This window comes from Centropristis striata, chromosome 15 (genome assembly GCF_030273125.1).
Source record: "Centropristis striata isolate RG_2023a ecotype Rhode Island chromosome 15, C.striata_1.0, whole genome shotgun sequence".
NCBI lineage: Eukaryota > Metazoa > Chordata > Actinopteri > Perciformes > Serranidae > Centropristis > Centropristis striata.
Genome location: NC_081531.1, coordinates 12,355,705 through 12,376,561, shown reverse-complemented (window position 1 = coordinate 12,376,561; position 20,857 = coordinate 12,355,705). Strand labels below are relative to the sequence as shown.

The 20,857-nt window shown below is 38.5% G+C and overlaps 1 protein-coding gene across 1 annotated transcript in view; it reads right to left on the bottom strand.

Annotated features, from left to right (window-relative positions):
- Nucleotides 1-20,857, bottom strand: part of LOC131987276 (rho GTPase-activating protein 26-like) — a 120,734-nt gene that overhangs the window by 2,095 nt on the left and 97,782 nt on the right. Inside the window, exons 19-23 of the mRNA XM_059352472.1 lie at nt 18,999-19,143; nt 18,554-18,734; nt 3,299-3,334; nt 3,076-3,186; nt 2,015-2,106 (exon numbers count right to left, since the gene is read on the bottom strand). Of these exons, the coding sequence (XP_059208455.1) occupies nt 2,015-2,106; nt 3,076-3,186; nt 3,299-3,334; nt 18,554-18,734; nt 18,999-19,143 (565 nt within the window). The remainder of the gene's footprint in view (nt 1-2,014; nt 2,107-3,075; nt 3,187-3,298; nt 3,335-18,553; nt 18,735-18,998; nt 19,144-20,857) is intronic.

Below are 20,857 nucleotides of genomic sequence, written 5' to 3'. Positions count from 1 at the left end.
CTAGCAATAGAGCAACATTAGCATTGGAGTCTTGTTTCTGACCACCTGACAGATGGATGTCATATATCCCTTCTCCTTTTAGCTCCATTTCTGTCTCCACCACCTCCTGAGAAAAAATCGGGCTCATTCCCAGCTAAATCCTTTGCCATTTTTCCCAGCTAATAACTTGCTATTTAGTGCTGTGCAGGTAGCATACAGTAGTGTGTTTCTATCAACAAAGGCAGGCAGACAGGATGTCAACATAATGGTAGGTGCAACCTGTAAATATAGGCTGCAGTTGACCTTATAAAAAGATATCCAGCTGAAAAGCTGGTTTTGATTTGAGGGTATACACATCCAACAGCTATCTTGACAATACTGCAGGGCTAAACATGCGTGAAAACATGCGTTACACTAAAAGGAAGCAGCATAGTTGCTGTTGCATGCAGTATATTGTAATATTTTGGTTAAAGATCCATTGAAATAGAAAGAATCTAGCAAGAAATGGCTAAAACACAGGAAGTTAAAGGGAACATCGCTGCGTAAATTGTGTTAACCACATTTTGTCCTCACAGGAAATCTAAATTTACAAATGCTGCTGACCACACAGTAAGCTTACATCAAAGACACCACATGAGAACTTAACATGAGATTTTAATTTTCATGGATCTGCATGATCTGCCTTTTAAAAAAAAATCAGCTGTATGTGTATGAAATCAAAAGTGCTATAATATTCTGTATGACAGCTGAGATAAACACATGAACATGGTAACAATATTTTATGAGTCTGCAGTTTGAGCTCCCTGTGGAAACACAGCTTGGCTGTCCATAAGCAGAGTGGGGTGTTAGGATACCACTGCTGGGACTGCATGTCCCCAAGGTCACATTTTGACCCAAAGGGCTCTGATGACATTGCTCTATTACATAACCCTCAATGGCCTCAATGCTGCAGCTCTATTTAGGGTCTGGGGGTTTAAGGGACCATGTGTCCACTGGCATGACCTAAAAAGTGAATCCCTGCCATTCGTCAGCATGTGTGTGTCTGTTCCCCTGCAGGGATTTACAACTTACCATGATAACTATTAAGTTCAGTTGTTATTCTGCTTGATAACGAGTGAAGCTGCATAAGTACTGCCTAAGTAGTTTTATCACCCTTAAATTTGTGCAAATCTGGTCTTCATTGGGAGAGCTGAGTCAAAGAGAACTATGAGGAGATAAATGTGATTTATAGTTTTGGGCTTGAGGGTGTAGGAGCTGAAATTAGACTGGACCAGGAGACTGTCTGTATTGAGATTCCTGTGCAGAGGGAAAAGGAAGCCATTGAAAATAGAAATAACATTTTTCATACTTACAATACTCCTAATAGTTTTCCTATGTGTGAGTGGAGGGTTACTTTTATATAATACATACTTGTTTTTACCCAATCAAAAGCAAATGACCCCCTCCGATTGTGATATTAAGTGCTTGGCTGCATTCAAAAGCAATGCAATGCACATAACTGAATGTGTTACACTCCGGTATGCTTGCAAGCCTCTTATATTCTCTGGAGAAGTGTGTAACAAGAGCAAGTGCACATCCAAGCTTATTTTAAAGCCAGGTGTTGGATAAAAATACACTTTCAGTAAGAGTGAAAAATATATCACACCCTATGGATTCAAGCTCACAGTAATTAACTGCAGAGGTGCCAAGAGCTTGTTTCCCAGTGTGCCTTTCTCATTCCCACCAACATGACTTCTAAAGGAAAACTTTGGGGAGAAATGACAGTGGACCTTTTAATAGTATTATAAAAGTGGTAGCTAAAGGAAAATGGTGTTACAGCTGTAGTTTTTTGGTAAAAATCCCTTAACTACTTGAATACATTTAAACACAATTCAAACCCCAACAATGGAATCCAACACCATATCTAACTGAAATCCAGCAAACTCCCAACGCTTACTTTTTCGCTTTGACAGTAATTGATTCTTTTTTTTCTCTAAACATCAGCCCACATTCTTTCCCTTTTCCTCTCTGCTGTCAAGTCCAGAGCCTGACTCACCATTCTCAAAGATGGTACCGGCGATGAAGGACAGCTCTGAGTTATGCTCCGCCTTGCAGGCATACAGCGCTCGAGCCTTCCTGCCTGTAATACTGCAGACAATCAGAGAGGGAGAGTGAGACAATAGGGAAAAAACACAGACAGCTTTCAGTTTGAAACCTAATTTAGACACCTCAAACCACACACAGGTCATTACTTTATACGAACTGTTTTATACGTACCAAGTGGCTATAGCCATAAAAGATAAAGGTTTTCTAGCATGATGAGCTCTTTTGGACAGTTATGGATCTCCTTTTCTAGTGTTTGCCTTTTTATTGGACACATAATGGCCATATATTTCACATTTAAGACTACTTTTACACGTCATTCTATTATATTCCTGTAGCTTTTACAGAACCAGTGTCTGCCATAGAATCTGCTAACTGCCATGCAGACCCTCTGCATGGCAGTTTATGGGGTTTATAGGGTGCAAAGAAGTGGCAAGAAGCAGTATCTGCAGCAGCACCAGGACACTTGAAGCTCAAATTGTACATGAGAGGTGACAGTTTTTTAGGAATCCTATTGGTTATGGGTAGAACCTGACTGATATCGGGCTATATTGGCTGATCACATATACTGGTATCCATAGGTATCAGTGTATATATTGTCCAATATCAGAACTTTTTACAGACTGTATAACGTTGTAGAATGATATTTGGGGTGATTTAGAAACAGTTGGGACAGTAAGCCTTTGGGTTCAAAAGTTTATTCTTTAATTAATTTGCTGTTCTTATGCTTTCAAAATAAACTAGCAACATGTGGCAAGATGATTTCTGAAGAGCTGCTTCAGTACATAATAGCACATTAGCATGTTGCTAATCATTTACTGAAGTGCTTTTTCTAGATGCTTCAACAACTTAATAAGTAGAATGTAAGATGTAACAATTATTTGCACCCTGTTCTCTTTCACACACCTTTGCTGCTGAGAAAAAAACAAAACGTTTCGCCCTACAATGACTAATTCTTCACTGTCATTAATGACAAGCTGTGATTAAATCATAACACAAAGAATGTGGACCAACCTGACAGGGGAGGAGTCACTGGAGGCGGAGGAGGCCGGCTGAGGACTCGACGGGGCTGAGAACATCGGCCAGGAGGGAGAGCGTGGCGAGGTGGGGCTGGGAGACATCGCGCTGATGGACACACAAAACGTGCAGTTTATAGCATTAAAAGTATTACACTGATTAAAAAATATACCTTTTTATCTGCTGCAGCCAATGTGAATCAAAGACGGGTTTGTCTTACCTAGTTGGTATGCTGCCACGACTCTTTGGGTTCAGCCTGGAAAAACAAGATGAAATAAAAACCAAGATGAAGTAATCCATCCTAATGAATGAGCCATAAGGTTAAGTACTAAATGTTTCTGGACTTGTAAAAACAAAGGAAAGCCATTTTAACCAAACTGACATTAATTCAGACATTATGTCTCATGAGAGATTATGTTACATGCATAAGCTCTCCAGCACACAAGGAACAAATGACAAGGACCCCCCAGCTTGCTTCACACAAAAAAAGGTTAAATAAAAGCCAAAATATTTAGCTGGAAGGAGAAACTGACTCCTTAATAGCTCTCAATGGGTGATGTGAGTCGCTTAATGTGCTCCAGCCCTGACTAAAATAACAACCGTAGGCCTAAATGAAGGCTAATAGCCGTGATGAATAAAAACAGTACATTTGGTGAGCTTCCAGAGTGAAAACAAATGGAAGATTTAGCTGACTTCACTTAGTCCCGACATCACTCTGGTACCTGCTCAGTGTAATTGCTGCATTTTACAGTCAGCAGGGACACACACGTCACATCAAATGGACAGGACTAACATGGTTACAGACCAAATTAATATCATGATTAGGTTTATCTCCCTACTATAATTACACATAATTCTTGCGGGGCTTTTTCCAAGCTTAGGGGAGATTGTGTATCTACATTTATTTAATCTAATTTCCAAATTGGCAGATGACATGATGATGTATCTTTCTATCTAACTAAGCTGTGTGCCTTCATCAATCCATTTGTCATCTAATCTAATCTAATCTCGTGCACACACACACACACACAAACACATCAACCATGCTGATCACTCAAGTCTGAGTTACTCAGAAGCGACACGCAGGTCGCTATCCATCACAGGCTGCCCTTAAGGATAAATGATGGTCTAGAGGGAGAGAAGGTAAAGGACACAGACAGAGAGGCCTGTTGAAGAGTGGAGTGATGAAGGTCTGTATACTTTGCAGCCAATTATTTGTTTTTTGTGCTTTTTAAAAGTACACAGACTGAGGAAAAAGGTAGGAGTATTTAAGGGAGAAAGCAAAGAAAATGTATTAATAGTCAATCAACTTATGTAAAAGCAAGATCGGGTTTTGTAACATGCTTTGACATAATTTTCTGTGTGCAGCTAAGGCAGAAAAATCTGTCAAACAAGGCCAGCAGAGTCATGACGGAAAGAGAACACCCACCACTCAGCCAGGCTGTTGTGCATCACGACTGACTGCATGTGTTCCAGGTTAAATGAGAAGGTTTTCTGCCACCTCTGCTTAAACACTTCATCCCGCTGAGGCTTTTTCAGAATTATTTCTATTCAGACTGCACAAAGGCTGGACATAACAGTGAACATTATATGTATAGATGGAGTCACTTGCCTGATTTTAATAACCTCTTATGGGACATGATTAGAATTTTCTTCCAGTCTGCAGGCTGTTAAAGATAATTTGCCTCCATTGTGTAAAGGATTCGTTGAACCACTGGATATAAGTTGTAAAATCAACAGGGTTCCTACCTGATCAGTCTCATGAGTTTAACATACACTTAGCTCTGTAATCACTGACATTTTGTGGCAACAACTGAGCTAAATGGTGCTACTGAAGCTCAAAGCGCCGACTTTCAGTTGTATTTACTTCAGGGTTTAGGCAAGAGAAAGTCTGGAACAAAAAAGGTTTTCAAGAGCAGAGCACACCCGTGTAACCACACCAAGACACTTTACTTTTATTGGGCGTTGTGTCTTCCAGTGCTAATGCTAATTATGAAGAATGTTGCCTTAAACACTGCTGGAGCCACATAGATTGGAGTTTCAAACCAAACTTTATTTTAAGTTCCCAATGATACAAAACATGTCAGTCTCTGTTAGAGTTTTGAAAATCCATATTTCTGTTTGATGTAATAGTGAAAGAAAAAACAATATTTGTTTGAATATTTCAGCATAGAGTTTCAATGAGAATCCTACAGATACAGAATGTGATATTGTGAAAATGTATAATATTTTCTTATTTCTAACTTCACATGGTGATTTTTGGGGAGACTGACGAGTTGAGTAGAAATGTATTTTTTGGCTACTTTTTTTTTTTTTTTGACCTTACAGTATGTTCTCACAAACAGCTGCTCATTTACATATCCAGCAGCTAAAGGGCAACATTAGCAATCATTTGGAGTCGAGTTTCAGGTCACCTGATGAACACAAGTCCAATACTAAATCTTGTTTTAGCTCTGGTTTTGGCTGCACCAACCAATGATGAAAGCATATGTCTCTCTAGCAGCTAAATGCTCCACTAGCTTCACCAGCTAGTCATGAAGTTTGTTTGGAGCCGTTCCGGACCAGTAATTACGTTGCAGCTGGATTTGTGCAATCACACACCATGGGTGACTCCTTTCACATTATACATAATAATTTCATTCATTGTTAATATTAAACAGTGATTGGAACAGCAAAGGCAGAATATGATTAAATTCTTCCTCCAGCGTCAGGCAGTTTACTCCCTATATTTTAAATGTAATTCTCAGGTTCACTGTTATCCAACGCATCAACCTTTAGATTTATTGTAAAATTTAGGGGCACCAAATTATGGAATACCTTTTCCCATCTGGCAAAGAATACCATCTCTATAAAATGTTTCAAAAGATGTCTAAAAGCCCATTTAACTGGTGTTTTAAAAAATATCTAATGTCTAATTCACACACAAATACACTTTTATATCATGTTCATATTTTTGGTTTTATATTGTTATTTTTGTTATTGTAACTTGCTGTTGATGTTATACAAGTGTTTTTCCTATTATCAGTTTGTTATTACTCTCTTATAACTATGACATTTTAGGTGGAGGCTTTAAACAAGCCCATCTGGGTTTTCTGCCTCTCCCTGCACTTTACACTATTTGTTATCTTTGTTATTTTATGAAATTCTAACCGTGCAAATAAATGAATAAACCTCAACCTTTATTGGTATATAGGTAAGTAAGGGCAATCATGCTTTTTTTCCTCTTATCTCCCACACAGCCTCAACTCAACAGCAACCCCCTTTTTATTTAGAGCATAGACTAGACCCTTTTTCGATGACGTGAAATGTGGTTGTCATAGTGACACAGCTATATACGCAGGCTAGATTTGGTATAATCATGGTCTGTCTCTCTAGCAACAAATTCATGTTCCACTTCAATAACCACCGTTAATACTATGACTGGTTCAATAAGGCAAAGGGGAGAAGTGATAAATGTACAAGAGTCCGTCTGCTGGTGCCAACAATGCACTCCAGTAGATAATATTGGCTATAACTCCTTAGTGGAATCATATGTCGCCATGTGACAAATACAGACAAAGTGATGGATTTGAGGTAAAAAGTTAATTCTTGACCTTGGAAACAGCAGTATCAAAACTATTCCCCCACATGGTCCACTCATTGGCACATGCTGGATGTTTCTGCTGGCAGCATTTTGTGAATCTTGGAAAAACTATCGACATTGTAAGCTGACTTTGTGAAATTAATCTTTTAGTTCAAAATTCTCAACTATTTGAATGTTTAATTGAGCGTTAAGCAGATGGAGCTCTGACTGATTTCCAAAATGGATTGGAATCAGAACAGGAAGTGAAATCCTTTTAATTCAGCGATACTCTGGGAAACTGACTTGTTGGTTTATTTTGCACTTGACGGATTGCAACATTGGCACATGAGCTGCAGTAGAAATAACTAACAGGATGATGCATGTTGTTAAGTACAAATAAAGGCGGAATAAACAAGCTCAATCCAGCATATACAAGTCATTTTACCAATGTAGCTGTAGCCTGTAGATCTTATCTGATCATACATCATTAACCATACATCACTCAATTTTATTTCTTTAGTTATGTGTCATTACTGGAATTATTATTTTTCCTCTTACCTGTAGTGCTATTTATCATCTAGATTGTTTTGTGTATTTCAGAGTGTCTGAGATATCAGTTGTAGCGATGTTTGCTTCTCCACTGTAATGGAACAACATGACGCTGGACTTGTGGTGCTTACAGGGACAAAAAATACCAAAAAACTCAACAGCAATGTCTACTGGGTGTATTTTTCAAGACAGAAAATAGTTTCTACATGAAACCACTTACAACAAGATCTGCGGAGTGAGTAAGTGGGTCATATTTCTAAAAAGAGACATTACTGTTGAGTTTTTGAAATGTTTTTTGGGGGTCTCTTTCAGCGCTACAAGTTGAGTGCCATCTAGTTCCATTATATTCAAGAGAAGGCAGAAACCTCTATGGCTAAGATCTCAGACACTCTACTCGCATCCAAACAATCTAGACTGATAAATAACAATATAGATAAGAGGAATACCTTGTATTTTTTATTTATTTAGTCATTTATAAAACTATCTGAGTTTGAGTGACCATCTCAACAATCCACCTTCTCTCTCCCTTTGTCACTCACTGCTGTCTTTCAATGCACTCTCTCTCATCTGTTTACTCTGTTTCAATTTCTTTCCGTCCTATCTATCTCCCTCCAAGCCATTCTTCGTCTCCCCCTCCCTCCAGCACAGCTGTTGTGAAAGAGACAAGGAGGAATGATTTCCAGCTGACAATCAATATATTTTGATTGAATATATAAATCAATATGGCTTTTCTTTCTCTCTCTCTCTGATAAGACATATTTGCTAGCAATGTGCACGACAAAATGATACATTTCCAGGTTACAAAGTCAGTAAACTTGTTTCAATTGAATATAGTCCCCCCTATCAAACTCAGAGCATATTTGACAGCTAATTTAATTAAACCCATCTCCTGTCTCTGCCTAACAGGCAATCAATTCACTGTGCTACAACACACCCACACACTCGCTGCAAAGACAGACATGTAAATTCACACTTCTGTCACATTAAAGCGAATGCAAAGACACATACAGTATGGAAGTTGTCAACAATGGCAGCATGTATTTAGAATGTATAGACAATGCATGTAAGTGCATTATCCCCCATTAAAGTGAAAGAATGTTTTAGCCACCAATATGTCTGTACCTGTATGCAGTATGCAAGTATTCTTGTTGATTGTATCTCTTTTTACAGTGACAAATGTTCTTTAAGAGGGATAAATACAGTTTAGTATACCCTTGGAAGAGTCACTAAGTATGGTTTGTCTATTTAAAGAATGTTTGTAAACTAAATATGCATGACCTGCAAATATCAAGTTTGGACTCCAAAAGAAACACAAGGGTGCAACCAGCTCTCATATATTTCAATAATGAGCATCATAAATTTGACTTTGTGCTGCTGTCACAGAGCCAGCATTGAGCCCAACATTATCTCTATGTTGTCACAAGATGCTAGACAAGGAAAGAAGTTTGACAAGTTTGGTTGGTTAATAAACTGTGCTGTTTCTTGCCTCAGTGTGTACTTCATCAGTATGGATTGTGACATGAATATGAGGTTGCTGGGAAGCCTTTCTCATCTTCTTCCTGCACAGCTGAACACTGTATTTGCCCTTTCATTTTTCCATTTCCCTGCTTTCCAATTGATGCAACCTCACTGACTCCATGTTGACCTGTTGTCAGGATCATTTCAGTATGAGCAATGTCCATTTCCACAGTACTTATTCCATCAGTGCAACAGTCACATCATACTCATCACTCTGCTGCTCTGAGTTCCTCTTTTCTAACAGAAATATTGCTTTCATTCACCAATTATTTTCAGTTAATTAATTTTTACTGATCAATAAAAGCAACTTAACACCAGCAGATTTTTCACATTAAAAGTCTTCAAACCTTCCCAATAATGCTAAGCATTGTGGAAACCTATGAATGGTTGTCGCCTTTACTCACAGTGCAAAAGCACAGAAAATAGCAATCTTGCAATCAAATCGTGTGTAAAGGCCTGTTTTTTTCCAGTCTGGTCTATTCTCAGAGATTTAAACATGTAGACTATACTTGGGCGGACCTCCAGCTATAGAGGAATTTATAGAGCAATGCCTTCACTCTATTGACTTACAGACTTAGGCCACATTTACACATAGCCAGGTATTTACAGAAACAAATATCCCCCCCCTCCGTTTTCAATAATAACGTGAAAAAAACAGATCGTCCTAAAAAATGTTTTTATTAAAATTAAATATGCTGTTGAGCATGATGCCAAACCTAAACCTAAAGCCATACCGGCCAATCAGAATCCTCAGAATTAACAACAACCAATGACAAGAGTGACTTCCTGTTCCTTTCAAGGGTAAACATGGTGCACACATGGCGCAAATGTAACTTCTGTCGCATACTGAGACATTTGGAAACCTAAAATTCCATTACACCCAGTACATACGCAAACAGGAAACTAGCATTTTCACAAATCTCCACTTTGGCCGGAGTTTTCAGAAATTACCGTTTTCAGTGATAAAACCTCTGTTTTGGTGTAAATGAAAGGCCAAACCGCATGAAAATATATGGGTTTTTCCTACATGCACACAGGTCCTTAGAGGTTCATTGCCACCACCATGTTGACTGGAGTCATCAGTCTCATTATGTTCCACTCTGGAGGAGCTGCTCAGCCAAGTACGACACCTAGTGGTAAAATCTGATTTATAATATAAAAACGGGTTGTACATTTGTACACCGGCCCAACCCTACAACTGGTTTCTCTGTTGAAAATAGAAATTCAAGAGCAGAAAAGTGGAAACACTGGCTTTTATATGAGAATTTACAGTAAAACAAACAAAGGAGCAAAAGTAGCTGTTTAATCCTCATTCAGTTGGAATAATGAGGTTAACTCACTTGTTCATGAATCTCCCTGTTTTATTATCATCATTTTCACTGCTGTTCCAGAGTTTTCATCATCATCATAATGATCATCATCCAAACAGATCAAGTTCTAACTTGTAACCACTGTGCAGCTTGAGATAGTAGTTGGTATTTCAGCAACTCAGAGCTGATAATAATTTATTTACAGTGCTGCAGACGGGAGGGCAAGCCACTGAAGAAGGCTGAGAACAGAAAATGTCAGAAAAAGGAAACCTACCAAGAACTTTTTCTGATCTTAATTCCTTGAGCAAAATTGAAAATATTCAGCGTTATAAGGGTTGTAGCTTTAAAACCCATTTCAAACTTAAGTTGAATCCCCTAAGAGCGACTGCCAGTGCTCAGTGTAATATCTGAAGATTAAAGAGCGTGAGAGGGAGACATATTATGTCTGTATTGTGCTAAAGGCAAAAAAAAGAAAAAATAGAAAACTGGAATGTGAGAAAATATGAAAAAGCAGCTCATCAGCAGAAGCTGAGCCATGTAACCTGGTGACTGATACTGCATGTGTGTGAGTCTGTGTGGAAATATTTAGAATAAGAATTTAGATTTTTTTCCAGCTTTTCACCCTTGGTGTGCATGGGGTTATTTTTAATGGGGCGTATTCAGTTTTACAGCTCAACTTCTCTTGCTTCTACTCCAGCTTGCTCTTCTATTTTGCCCTTTTTTTTTGCCTTTTCTCTTAAATGCCAAAGAGACTGGAGGAATAAATACAAATTATGTGACTTTCCCCAGGGGACAGAAAGAGACATGTTGCCATTTTACAATTTTACCTTAGTACATCAGGTCCAAGGTCCAACAAATCAGCAGGCATATTAATCACACATAGTGTGTGTTCAATACTGCCAATTTGACCTCTTTTTTTTTTCTTTTTCCAAGAATTACTAGAAAGAGTCCTGGGTTTTGACATGTCTTTGAGAGATCGTAAAATAGATATTGAGAAAGAGGTATGAGCCTTCAAGGCATTTCCCACCTGAAAACAATCTTTAGTTAAAGAATGTGTCAAAAAAAAAAACCTGACTAGTATTCAAGGTACTGAAACTGAAAATAGCATGTGCCTCAGGGGAATGTGGAGCTTTCGAAGGTCTAGTTGTTAAAATCTGACCTTTGCACTTCTCTCTTTTCTGTGATGAGGGTGCAGGCTGGCTTTTCTTGGAAATCCATGATGTCTGGCTCTGTGAGACTGAGAAAACATGGTATAGTATCCGAGTCAAGTACCCCAGATTTGCTGATGAAGGTATTTTATGCTGAGCATGAGCTTTAATTTATCTGATCTTGGGAATTTGTACTTTTGCAGACACTTGCTTGTTCAAAGGAGACCAACTGGTCGTCAATTTTGTAAATAAAATGGGTTCTTTTGCAGGGATTTGATGTGATACTCCTGTAATTTTGTAGCATTTCCATTACAGTATAAACCTCTATTTAAAATAATGCTTATCAAAATATCTTTAGAAAATTTGAACTGTGTACTTTGTCATAAATGACTATTAATAGATGTCATGTGTTCATATTCCTCTTATTTCCACTACAGAAGAATGGAATTATAGTTCCTGCTATGACAGAGTCTTTGTGTGTGTAAGCATGTCTTCAAAGCACTACTTAACAAAAATAGCAATCCAATAATCTGTGACCAGCAGGTCTAGATCACATAGAACATCCTGAGGCCACAGATAGAGCTTCTTTTATCCCCATAACCCATCTCTTTCATGTTTGCTAGATTGAAAGGGTAAATAAGAGGGAGTTATATATTGTTGAATCAGTTGTATCAGCTAACAGGAGGATTGCCATCATTGTAAAGAACATTTTGCCAAATTACTATTTTCATTATACTGCTCAGACAGCATGCATGTACTAAGGCATTTTTGTTTGACCTATCGTCAGCTATTTTGATTCAAATATAAAACCATAAATGTTCATTTTGTCACCATTCAGCAATGAATGAGTAGCAGAATACATATGAGAGTGTGGCTTATTGCATGGACCAACATTGAAAATAATAATAGTGTTATTACTTCCCAGGGCAATTTGTCTGAGATGTCGGTTCCTTTGCCTTAAAGTTAGACTGATTTTATTACTCTTTGGTTTTCCTTTCAGTCTTTGTGCCAGGATGATTATTGATTATTATCTTCAACCTCTAATTTGATTCTGAGTTAGAGGAAACAGTCAATGTGGCACTGTTGCTTTAAAAGCCCAAGCTGGCACAATCTTAAGATCTTACTGAATCCATCTCGGCCTTGGCAGCTCCTTTGAGATTCACACTTCACGGTCTACTCCAGCCAGACTGCATTGGAAATTAACCGTCTCTTAGCATATTACCTCCGTACCTCTGCCAAGGTGGTTATGTTTTCAGCTTGCTTGTTTGTTTGTTTGTCTGGCAGTAGGATTACAGAAACACTACTGACCTGATTTTCATGAAAGTTAATGGAAGGGTGTAGCATGGGACCTATTTTTATTTTATTTTACAGTGAAGCCAAGTCACAAGATATATAAAGTAATGATTTTACAGGGCAATGATCTGAATAATCAGAAAAATGTGCCTCCAACAGTGAAAATTCATGTGAAGACACCCTGAAATCAGTTCATCATCTCTGGGAGAGAAGGCAGGGCCTTGGCAGAGGTCTGCACTCTACAAGTACCTTTCTACTTCTGTGTTGCTCTTATTGTGATTGGTTGTTGAGAGGCTAAAATCACTCAACAGCTCAATCTTTAAATCGAAAATAAAATCCTCTGCTGTGTGTCAAACTCAGCATGCATCATAAGTTGCCCTATCATGGCATATCTCTTAGCTTTGCATAAGATTTTTTGGCTTTTGTTGGTTAAATAAACATGAAAAATGTATATAAAGCACATGTCCTAACTAATTAATATACAATGCTGTTTAAATGGTATACAGTAATTGAGTAGTCTGCATACAGTGTTCATTTTCCCTCACAGTAATCAGTCTGTATTTCAAGTTCTGCCTCCTTTAGTCGACAGTTGTCTACAGCTTATCTTCCAGCCTGTTAAAAATGTAAAAATGCACTGAAACCAGTGCCAAGCTGTGGCTTCGTAGCCTATTTGACATGACTGTTTTCTATTGTATTGTATTTGTAAACAGCACAATTATTTTTAAGGCTACAGCCTAATTATAATGTGAACCACAGTAGGCTTTATTTTTTTATATAGCACTGTATTATAATATATTTTAATTACATACAGTACAGTAATTAATTTGTACTGTGACTTGGAAACTATTTGAAACAGCTGTTGTGTATTTTTGAAAGTCAATGAAATTCAGTAAAGAGAGAAGCTTTCCTTTTCATTCTAATTTAGTATAATGACATAAATAAACAAATCTTAATTTGACCAGGATTGGCATCATCACTGTAAAAGGTTTCCAATGTAACAGAAAATATTCATTAGCTGCATTCTATTTATACCTGGCATTTATAGTGTGTGTGCTTTTTCTCTATCAAGTACCCACTTCAAACATACATTTAATTTTGAAAGGACCATGACTCCACAACATTAGAGTATAAAGCTGCCAATCAAGGGGGTTATATGATCATTCCCTTACTTATCAGATGTGTGATATAGCAGCAGCTGTAAATCAGCAGTTATAGTAAAAGCAGCTGTATGCACATGTACAGTTGTGGTCTGTGGTCCTTCCTTTTAAGATATGATCAAGTTGTCAGTCTGTGGTGTTTACACACAAAATCCATGATTACATGGTGTTTTCAGTGTTTCCAAATCCCACTATTAAAGGGCTACGGACATAATGATCCAAAATATTGTTCATACAGTCCTGTATAATATGTTTGCTTTGTGTTTGTATTATAATTCATGTGGCTTTTGTAATTAGATCTGATCTAGAGCGCGATCAAGTCCCCAATGTGTTTCCCCAAGGATCATAACCTACTATTCAGTGTACACACAATGTTATTCACACATTAAAGGCAGAAAAAAAAGCAATATGCAACTATTATGTGAGAGTAAAGCAACAAGATCTCCAACCTAAAGGATAGAATAGACCTTTCGTGGCTGTAAAGTAACTGCAGTTTCTGTGAATTTAGGCTACAAAACCACCTTGGTTTAGGCGTTATTTATTGGTTAGGCGTAAAAGACAGTTTAAAAAGCAAATAAATGTACGTAAATGCTGGAAGTGAAGTAGTTACGAGGGTGACGTGAGCTACGGAAGACACATAAAAAACGGAAGTTACGTAAGAAATGGAAGTTACATTTTAGGTTTTTAGTATATTTTTTATTGCTACATGGCAAAAAATGTACCAGTAGGTGCAGTAGATTCTCAGAAAACCAACAAGACCCAGCATTCATGATATGCACACTCTTAAGGCTGTGCAATTGGGCAATTAGTTGAAAAGGGTGTGTTCAAAAAAATAGCAGTGTCTGTCGTTGACTTTACAAACTCAAAACTATTTTGTACAAACTTTTTTGTTTCTAGGATTTAGCAATCTGACCACAATTTTTTATTATTTATTATTATTTTTATTTATTTATTAGTCAACCAACTTGTGGCACCTTTCAGCTCCAAGATTTTTTAACAACATTCCACAAACCATTTATCATTGATTTTGCTTCAGAAACAGCATTTTTGATGTCATCCCACAAATTCTCAATTGGATTAAGGTCCGGGGATTGGGCTGGCCACTCCATAACATCAATGTTGTTGGTTTGGAACCAAGATTTTGCTGGTTTACTAGTGTGTTTGGGCTCATTGTCTTGTTGAAACACCCATTTCAAGGGCATGTCCTCTTCAGCATAAGGCAACATGACCTCTTCAAGTATTTTGACACATGCAAACTGATCCATGATCCCTGGTATATGATAAATAGGCCCAACACCATAGTAGGAGAAACATGCCCATATCATGATGCTTGCATCACCATGCTTCACTGTCTTCACTGTGTACTGTGGCTTGAATTCAGAGTTTGGGGGCTCGTCTCACAAACTGTCTGCGGCTCTTTGACTCAAAAAGAACAATTTTTCTCTCATCAGTCCACAAAATGTTCCTCCATTTCTATTTAGGCCAGTTGATGTGGATGAACACTGATAGTGCACAGTTGCCTTTGCAGCCCATTTTTCGTCTGCAGCGATTGCGCTCAATACTCAAGCAATTTTTTGAATTGTTGTCTCTATTAGTCATTTCGGGGGAGCTGTGGCTCAGTTGGTAGATCGGGTTGCCCACCGATCGGAGGGTTGGTGGTTTGATCTCTGACCATGGCAGCCTACATGTCGAAGTACCCTTGAGCAAGATACTGAACCCCAAATTGCTCCTGATGCTACGTTCGTCGGTGTGAGAATGAATTCCCAATGGTAGCAGGTGGCACCGTTTAGGGTAGCCTCTGCCACCAGTATGAATGTGTGTGTGAATGGGTGAATGAGCGCAGTCTGTAGTGTAAAGCGCTTTGAGTGGTCGCAAATCAACTAGAAAAGCGCTATATAAGTGCAGGTCCATGATGTGTTCTTTGGCAAATTGTAACCTCTTCTGCACATGCCTTTTTATTTTTTTAACAGAGGGACTTTGCGGGGGATTGTTGTAAATAGATTAGTTTCACACAGACGTCTTCTAGCTGTCACAGCACTTACAGGTAACTCCAGACTGTCTTTGATCATCCTGGAGCTGATTGGAGCACTGGTCCTCAGAACTCAGGACGCTCAAAGTGAAGTCGAATCAATGATAGGTATTATGGTTTTGCCAAAAATGCTTTCTGTTCGAGGCAAGAAATTCCAGTCCACCTCTGGCTGCTGTCACTCTTTCGGAACTTTAACAGGTGGTGTCAGTTAATTCAGTTGATTGCTTTGATCTGATTGCCTTTGATCTTTGATGTGATTACAGTTACAGATACACACACACACACACATGTGCGTAAGTGCACATACTCCTCACACATGCATACACCTGCTTCAAACACGCACACACAGGTAACTTTGTGATTTTAATTACACACACAGGTAACTTTATGCGATTTTCGCTACACACACACACACACACACACACACACACACACACACACACACACACACACACACACACACACACACACACACACACACACACACACACACACACACACACACACACACACACACACACACACACACACACACACAAATGCGCACGTATGCGCGCACACTCCTCCACATACATGTTTCTCTCTCTCTCTCTCACACACACACACACACACACACACTTTGAGGTTAAAGGGCATAGTTTTAAATCTCTGAAGAATCTCATGATAGTGTACACACACCGGCAGTAGCCCCCGTGGCCCTTTCAAAATTTCCCCAGAGGAAATTTTCTAGTTTAACACTACTGTACATGCGAGTCTTATTTTGCTCTCGAATAAAGGTATTTTGCAGGATTAGATATGTTCACTTTCACTACCCGAATTACTTCAACTGAACTGTGTCTTTAATTGATCATGTCTTCAGATTATGATCTAAAATCCTCATCAGTGACAGAGCAAATTTCCTGAGGAGGAGCTCATTACTGAGCACAGAGCAAAGAAAAGTGGCACAGAGTTCACAACTGGAGGTGAGTAAACAGACAGAACTGTCTGTGAATGAAAAAAATAAATGAACGAGGATAAAGGACGGTAAAAAAAGGAGAAAATTGTGCTAGCCGGCAGACAGAAGGAGAAAAGTAATGGGTGACAACCAGACTGTATAATATGTCAAAGTGCATCTCCTCAGTGACAGGCTTTACTTAAAGGTCTGTCTCTCTGAAGTCAGTAAATGAGATGATTGGCAGTCTGTATATTCTCTTTATCTAGCAAATATGTCAAAGCTAAAGTGGCCTGAAGAAACAACGTGATGGGACAGGCACTCCCATGTTGACAGCCTGTATGTATGTGTGTCAGTGTGTACTCACGTCGCTGTGAATTCCATATGCAGGCCTGTGTGTTCACCCGTTAATAACCTCAGCATGGGTGTGTCCAGTGTTTATATGGTGTGAAAATATTTTTCATGCTTCCCAGCGGACGCCGAGTAAGATAAATCCAAGACATACATGCCAGGTACTTGAATGTATCCAAAATTTATTTGTGTAGATTATGTAGCGGCTACGTGTTACATTTATGTGTGTGCATGTGAATGGGATTTTGTGTACTTGTTTTTATCTCAAATTTCCCCCATTCAGTGGAAGCAGATGCAGCCTTCTTTTGGTGGTGCAGATGGAGGTCAGTTCCTTTCTACAAATGTTTCCCAGATGCTTTAAGGATTGAAACCTACAACCTGCCAGTCACGAGACTGCTGCTCTAAGCCTTTAGCTGCCACATCTACATGTGTGTGTGTGCTAACGTGTGTCTATGTGCTCATGCATTCCTGTGATTTTCTATGTGAGTGAAAAAAGGGGGTGTGTACATTCTTGAACCCATGTGTTTATGACTGTATTTGAGGTTCATGTTTGCATGTGCAGTACGTCTCTTTAAATATTACAACAAGTCCAATATCTCTGCCAGTCATTCACAACTCACTCACAAATATCTGCAAAGCTTTCATCTATTTTTGCTTTTCTTGTGTTTCCTCTAAATGTGACAATAAACAAAGTTTTTTCTTTCAATTATCATGAAGTGAATGTTGCACTATGCAATGGCTATAGATTAATGACACCGTCTGTGTTTAGATTGGTTCCCTATAAGCAGATTTAAAGCACAAATCATGCACCTGTATGCATGAAGCTATTAAAATTTTAAACCAGAGGCTCTGTGGTCTAAACTATTGTCTCAACAATAGCTTCACTTCATCTTCTGTTCTTACCTTTCACAATAAAAGCCCATGGCCTATACACTGCATCACTGCTTACTGAAAACTGTTTCCACTATATTACTATTTTGTGCTGGGTTGGCATTAGAACCACAGCAGTATTGAATGATTGCTGTCTTGGTTTTGGCGAGGTGACTTAATGTGCTTGAGAATTACCGTCTTTTAATATTGCTGTTATATAAAAGGTATTTAGTTACTATTTTCACTACACCAGCTGCTGTTTCTCTCCCCTTTATGTACTGCTATTACAGGACTAAACAGTAGCTCTTTCCCTATATCTGATTGATTGGAACAGCTGTAAACGGTGCAAATTATAAGGCATTTGTGCAGTGTTAGTTGTCATTGTCTGAGATCCTGCCTCTACTGTGCCCTCCATCTGGAGAGCACACTGATGTATGACGCATATGCAAAGAAGCCTTTTCTGAAGTGTACAGAGAAACATCAATAGCCCAGAAAAGGTTTCTGTTTGTTAACTTAACCATAGATGGTTAAACTGCAGTAAATCTGCACTACAAATGTTCATTTTAAAAACAGACTTTCAATCTGGGTTATGTGTCATTAGTTTTAAATATTTGAATTCTTTCTATATCATCATCATTCAGTCAGTGACTGTTCTGACATTATTTTTGAATTTCAACATAAAAAAAAAAAATAGGAACCATAGTATCTACGGGGAACTATGCAAGGGAAATTCAGATGCATGTTCAGATTCACTCACAGTGAGCTGGGCCGGATCTGCCGGGTGTCCTGCTCTCCGTCGTTGCTGGTCAGGCTGTGTCTGGGGGTCCGGCCTTGGCTGCTGCTGCTGCTACTGCTGCTGCTGTTACAGTTGGCAGAGGAAGAAACCGGCTGCTGCAGCTCAGCCACTGTAGCGTTGACCAGACTGTTCTTCTTTTCACCTACAAGAATAAAGATACATTTACAGGTTCTTTGGTGTTGTCATTCAAAAATGCAGTCAATTTCTGAAAGCTGCCACTTCTATACTTCCCAATTATATGCCATTTTCTGTTCTGTTCAACCATTACATCTTTGTGATTGTAAGCTTACTGACAACTGACAGCATAATGTTAAAGGGTTTGAAAAAAAATTGGTGATTATAGTTATGTTTGTTACACTCAATAAATGTTACTTTTTTATCAGGATAATGATGTGGTTCAGCTCACCTTTCTGGGAGTGTGTTGGTGTGTGGAAGAGCGTGAGCGGCCTCTCACTGCAGGACGGAGCTTTGCTCTCGGTGCTTCTCCTCCTAGACAGGTTGAGCTGCAAGTTGGTCGGGCCGCTTACAGAAATCGGCACGTCCCGGAATATCTGCACAAACAAGAAAACAGTAATGTGTGAGTAGAACCAAAATCAACTTTTGCTGGGGTGGGGCTTTGGGCGGGTGTAGCGGGCTGAGCAGCATTTGTCTTAACAAGAGAACAAAAAAACAACAAACAGCTCCTTATTTTGAATTACCGGTAGGTTTTATGGTTGTGTCATTGTTATTATTTATTTGTGAATCTTGTCTTACAAAGTCCCTGGGTAGGAAACAAAGAATAACAGAAAATGCACAATACAAAATATAATAAAAGCACAAGTTATATAAAAGGTTGTAGAAATATAGTAGAATAAAATACAATTGTGAGCCGTTCATATTCATTAAACAACAGAGAGACATTAGGATGCTTCAGGTGTGAGTTTTTATGTTTGATGTGTACATGATTGGGTTGTTTTTAACCATGATTGTGTTCTTACTTTAAAATCAGTAAAGGTGTGACATTTTCTTATTTGACTAGGTGCATGTATGACAAAAACGGTCACACTGGAGCACAAAGTTAGGCAAACCCTGGCACTGTTCAATATGGCAAAGGCCGGAGTCACCTCACTGAGCTCCACAGAGGCACTTCAGGAACTTTTAGATGAAGTCATAGACACCACATCTTTATTTTATACAGTCTATGGTCAAGAAATGTATCTCGTAACTGCAGAGAAATGTGTCTTATTTTATTAAATTTAAAGCACAGACAGTGATCAGATTAAATTGCATGAACACACATTCGATATTTTGATTTGAAAAAAACAGAAAAAACAATTAGACACAATATAAGTTCTGCTACATCACCAATGACTCATTTTGTGCCTCATTAATTCGGGCTATCATGCTCTCTGCTGAAAAAAAGTGATGGTCTAACAGGTGAGCGGACACAGTCTAATATTAAATTCTGGATTTATCCCACTGAAAGCAACTGTTGCAGCTCAGACTCTGGTTAACAAGCAACGCTGCCTGCTGTTGTGTATAAATCTTATTTTAACTGGAAATAATTACATCTGCAGAAACTTAAAAACAGGGGACATTGCAAGCTTTAGTCTGCGATTTGTGGATTTGTGTGCTGAAATTTATGGCTACTAAGTATGCAAGATAAAAAGTCTCACGCTGTGATAAAAATACCCTGCACTGTGTTTCAAGTTTTTATGCTCCAAAACAATTACGCATTTCTTTTTTTAAACTTAAGTTTTTTCCACTAATGCTGCTCTGCTTGTATTAGTCTGTTATTTCAGCCTCAGTTTAAAGTAATCATCTGAACATCCATTCATCTGTCATCGTCTTTCTTCTGCTTCTTCTGCCAGCTCCACACCCAGAGCTCCACTCAGGAAGGAAGAAAAGAAATGGAGAAAAAACAAATTGGAGTGCTGGAGAACTCATTTTAGAGCACTAGATTAGATTTTTTTGTTTGCAGAAAAGTTTAAAAAAATAAGCAGGATCACATGAAACCTACAAATGCTTCAGGAAAAAAATAATTGGAAAGCTTTGATTGTCAAGAAAAGAGAATCATAAGCACTTCACACAAGCTCCAGGCTTAAAATAAGCAGACAAATTGCACAACATGTCGAAAAAATGGACCTGATCATCCAGTTATTTGAGGAAGGAGGGCAGATATGTAAAGTACAGACTGCCATTATTCTACAGGTGTACAACATAAGATTGTGACACAAGGACAATGAGATCTCTTTTGGGACTCAGAGCGGTTCTGTCACAGCATGC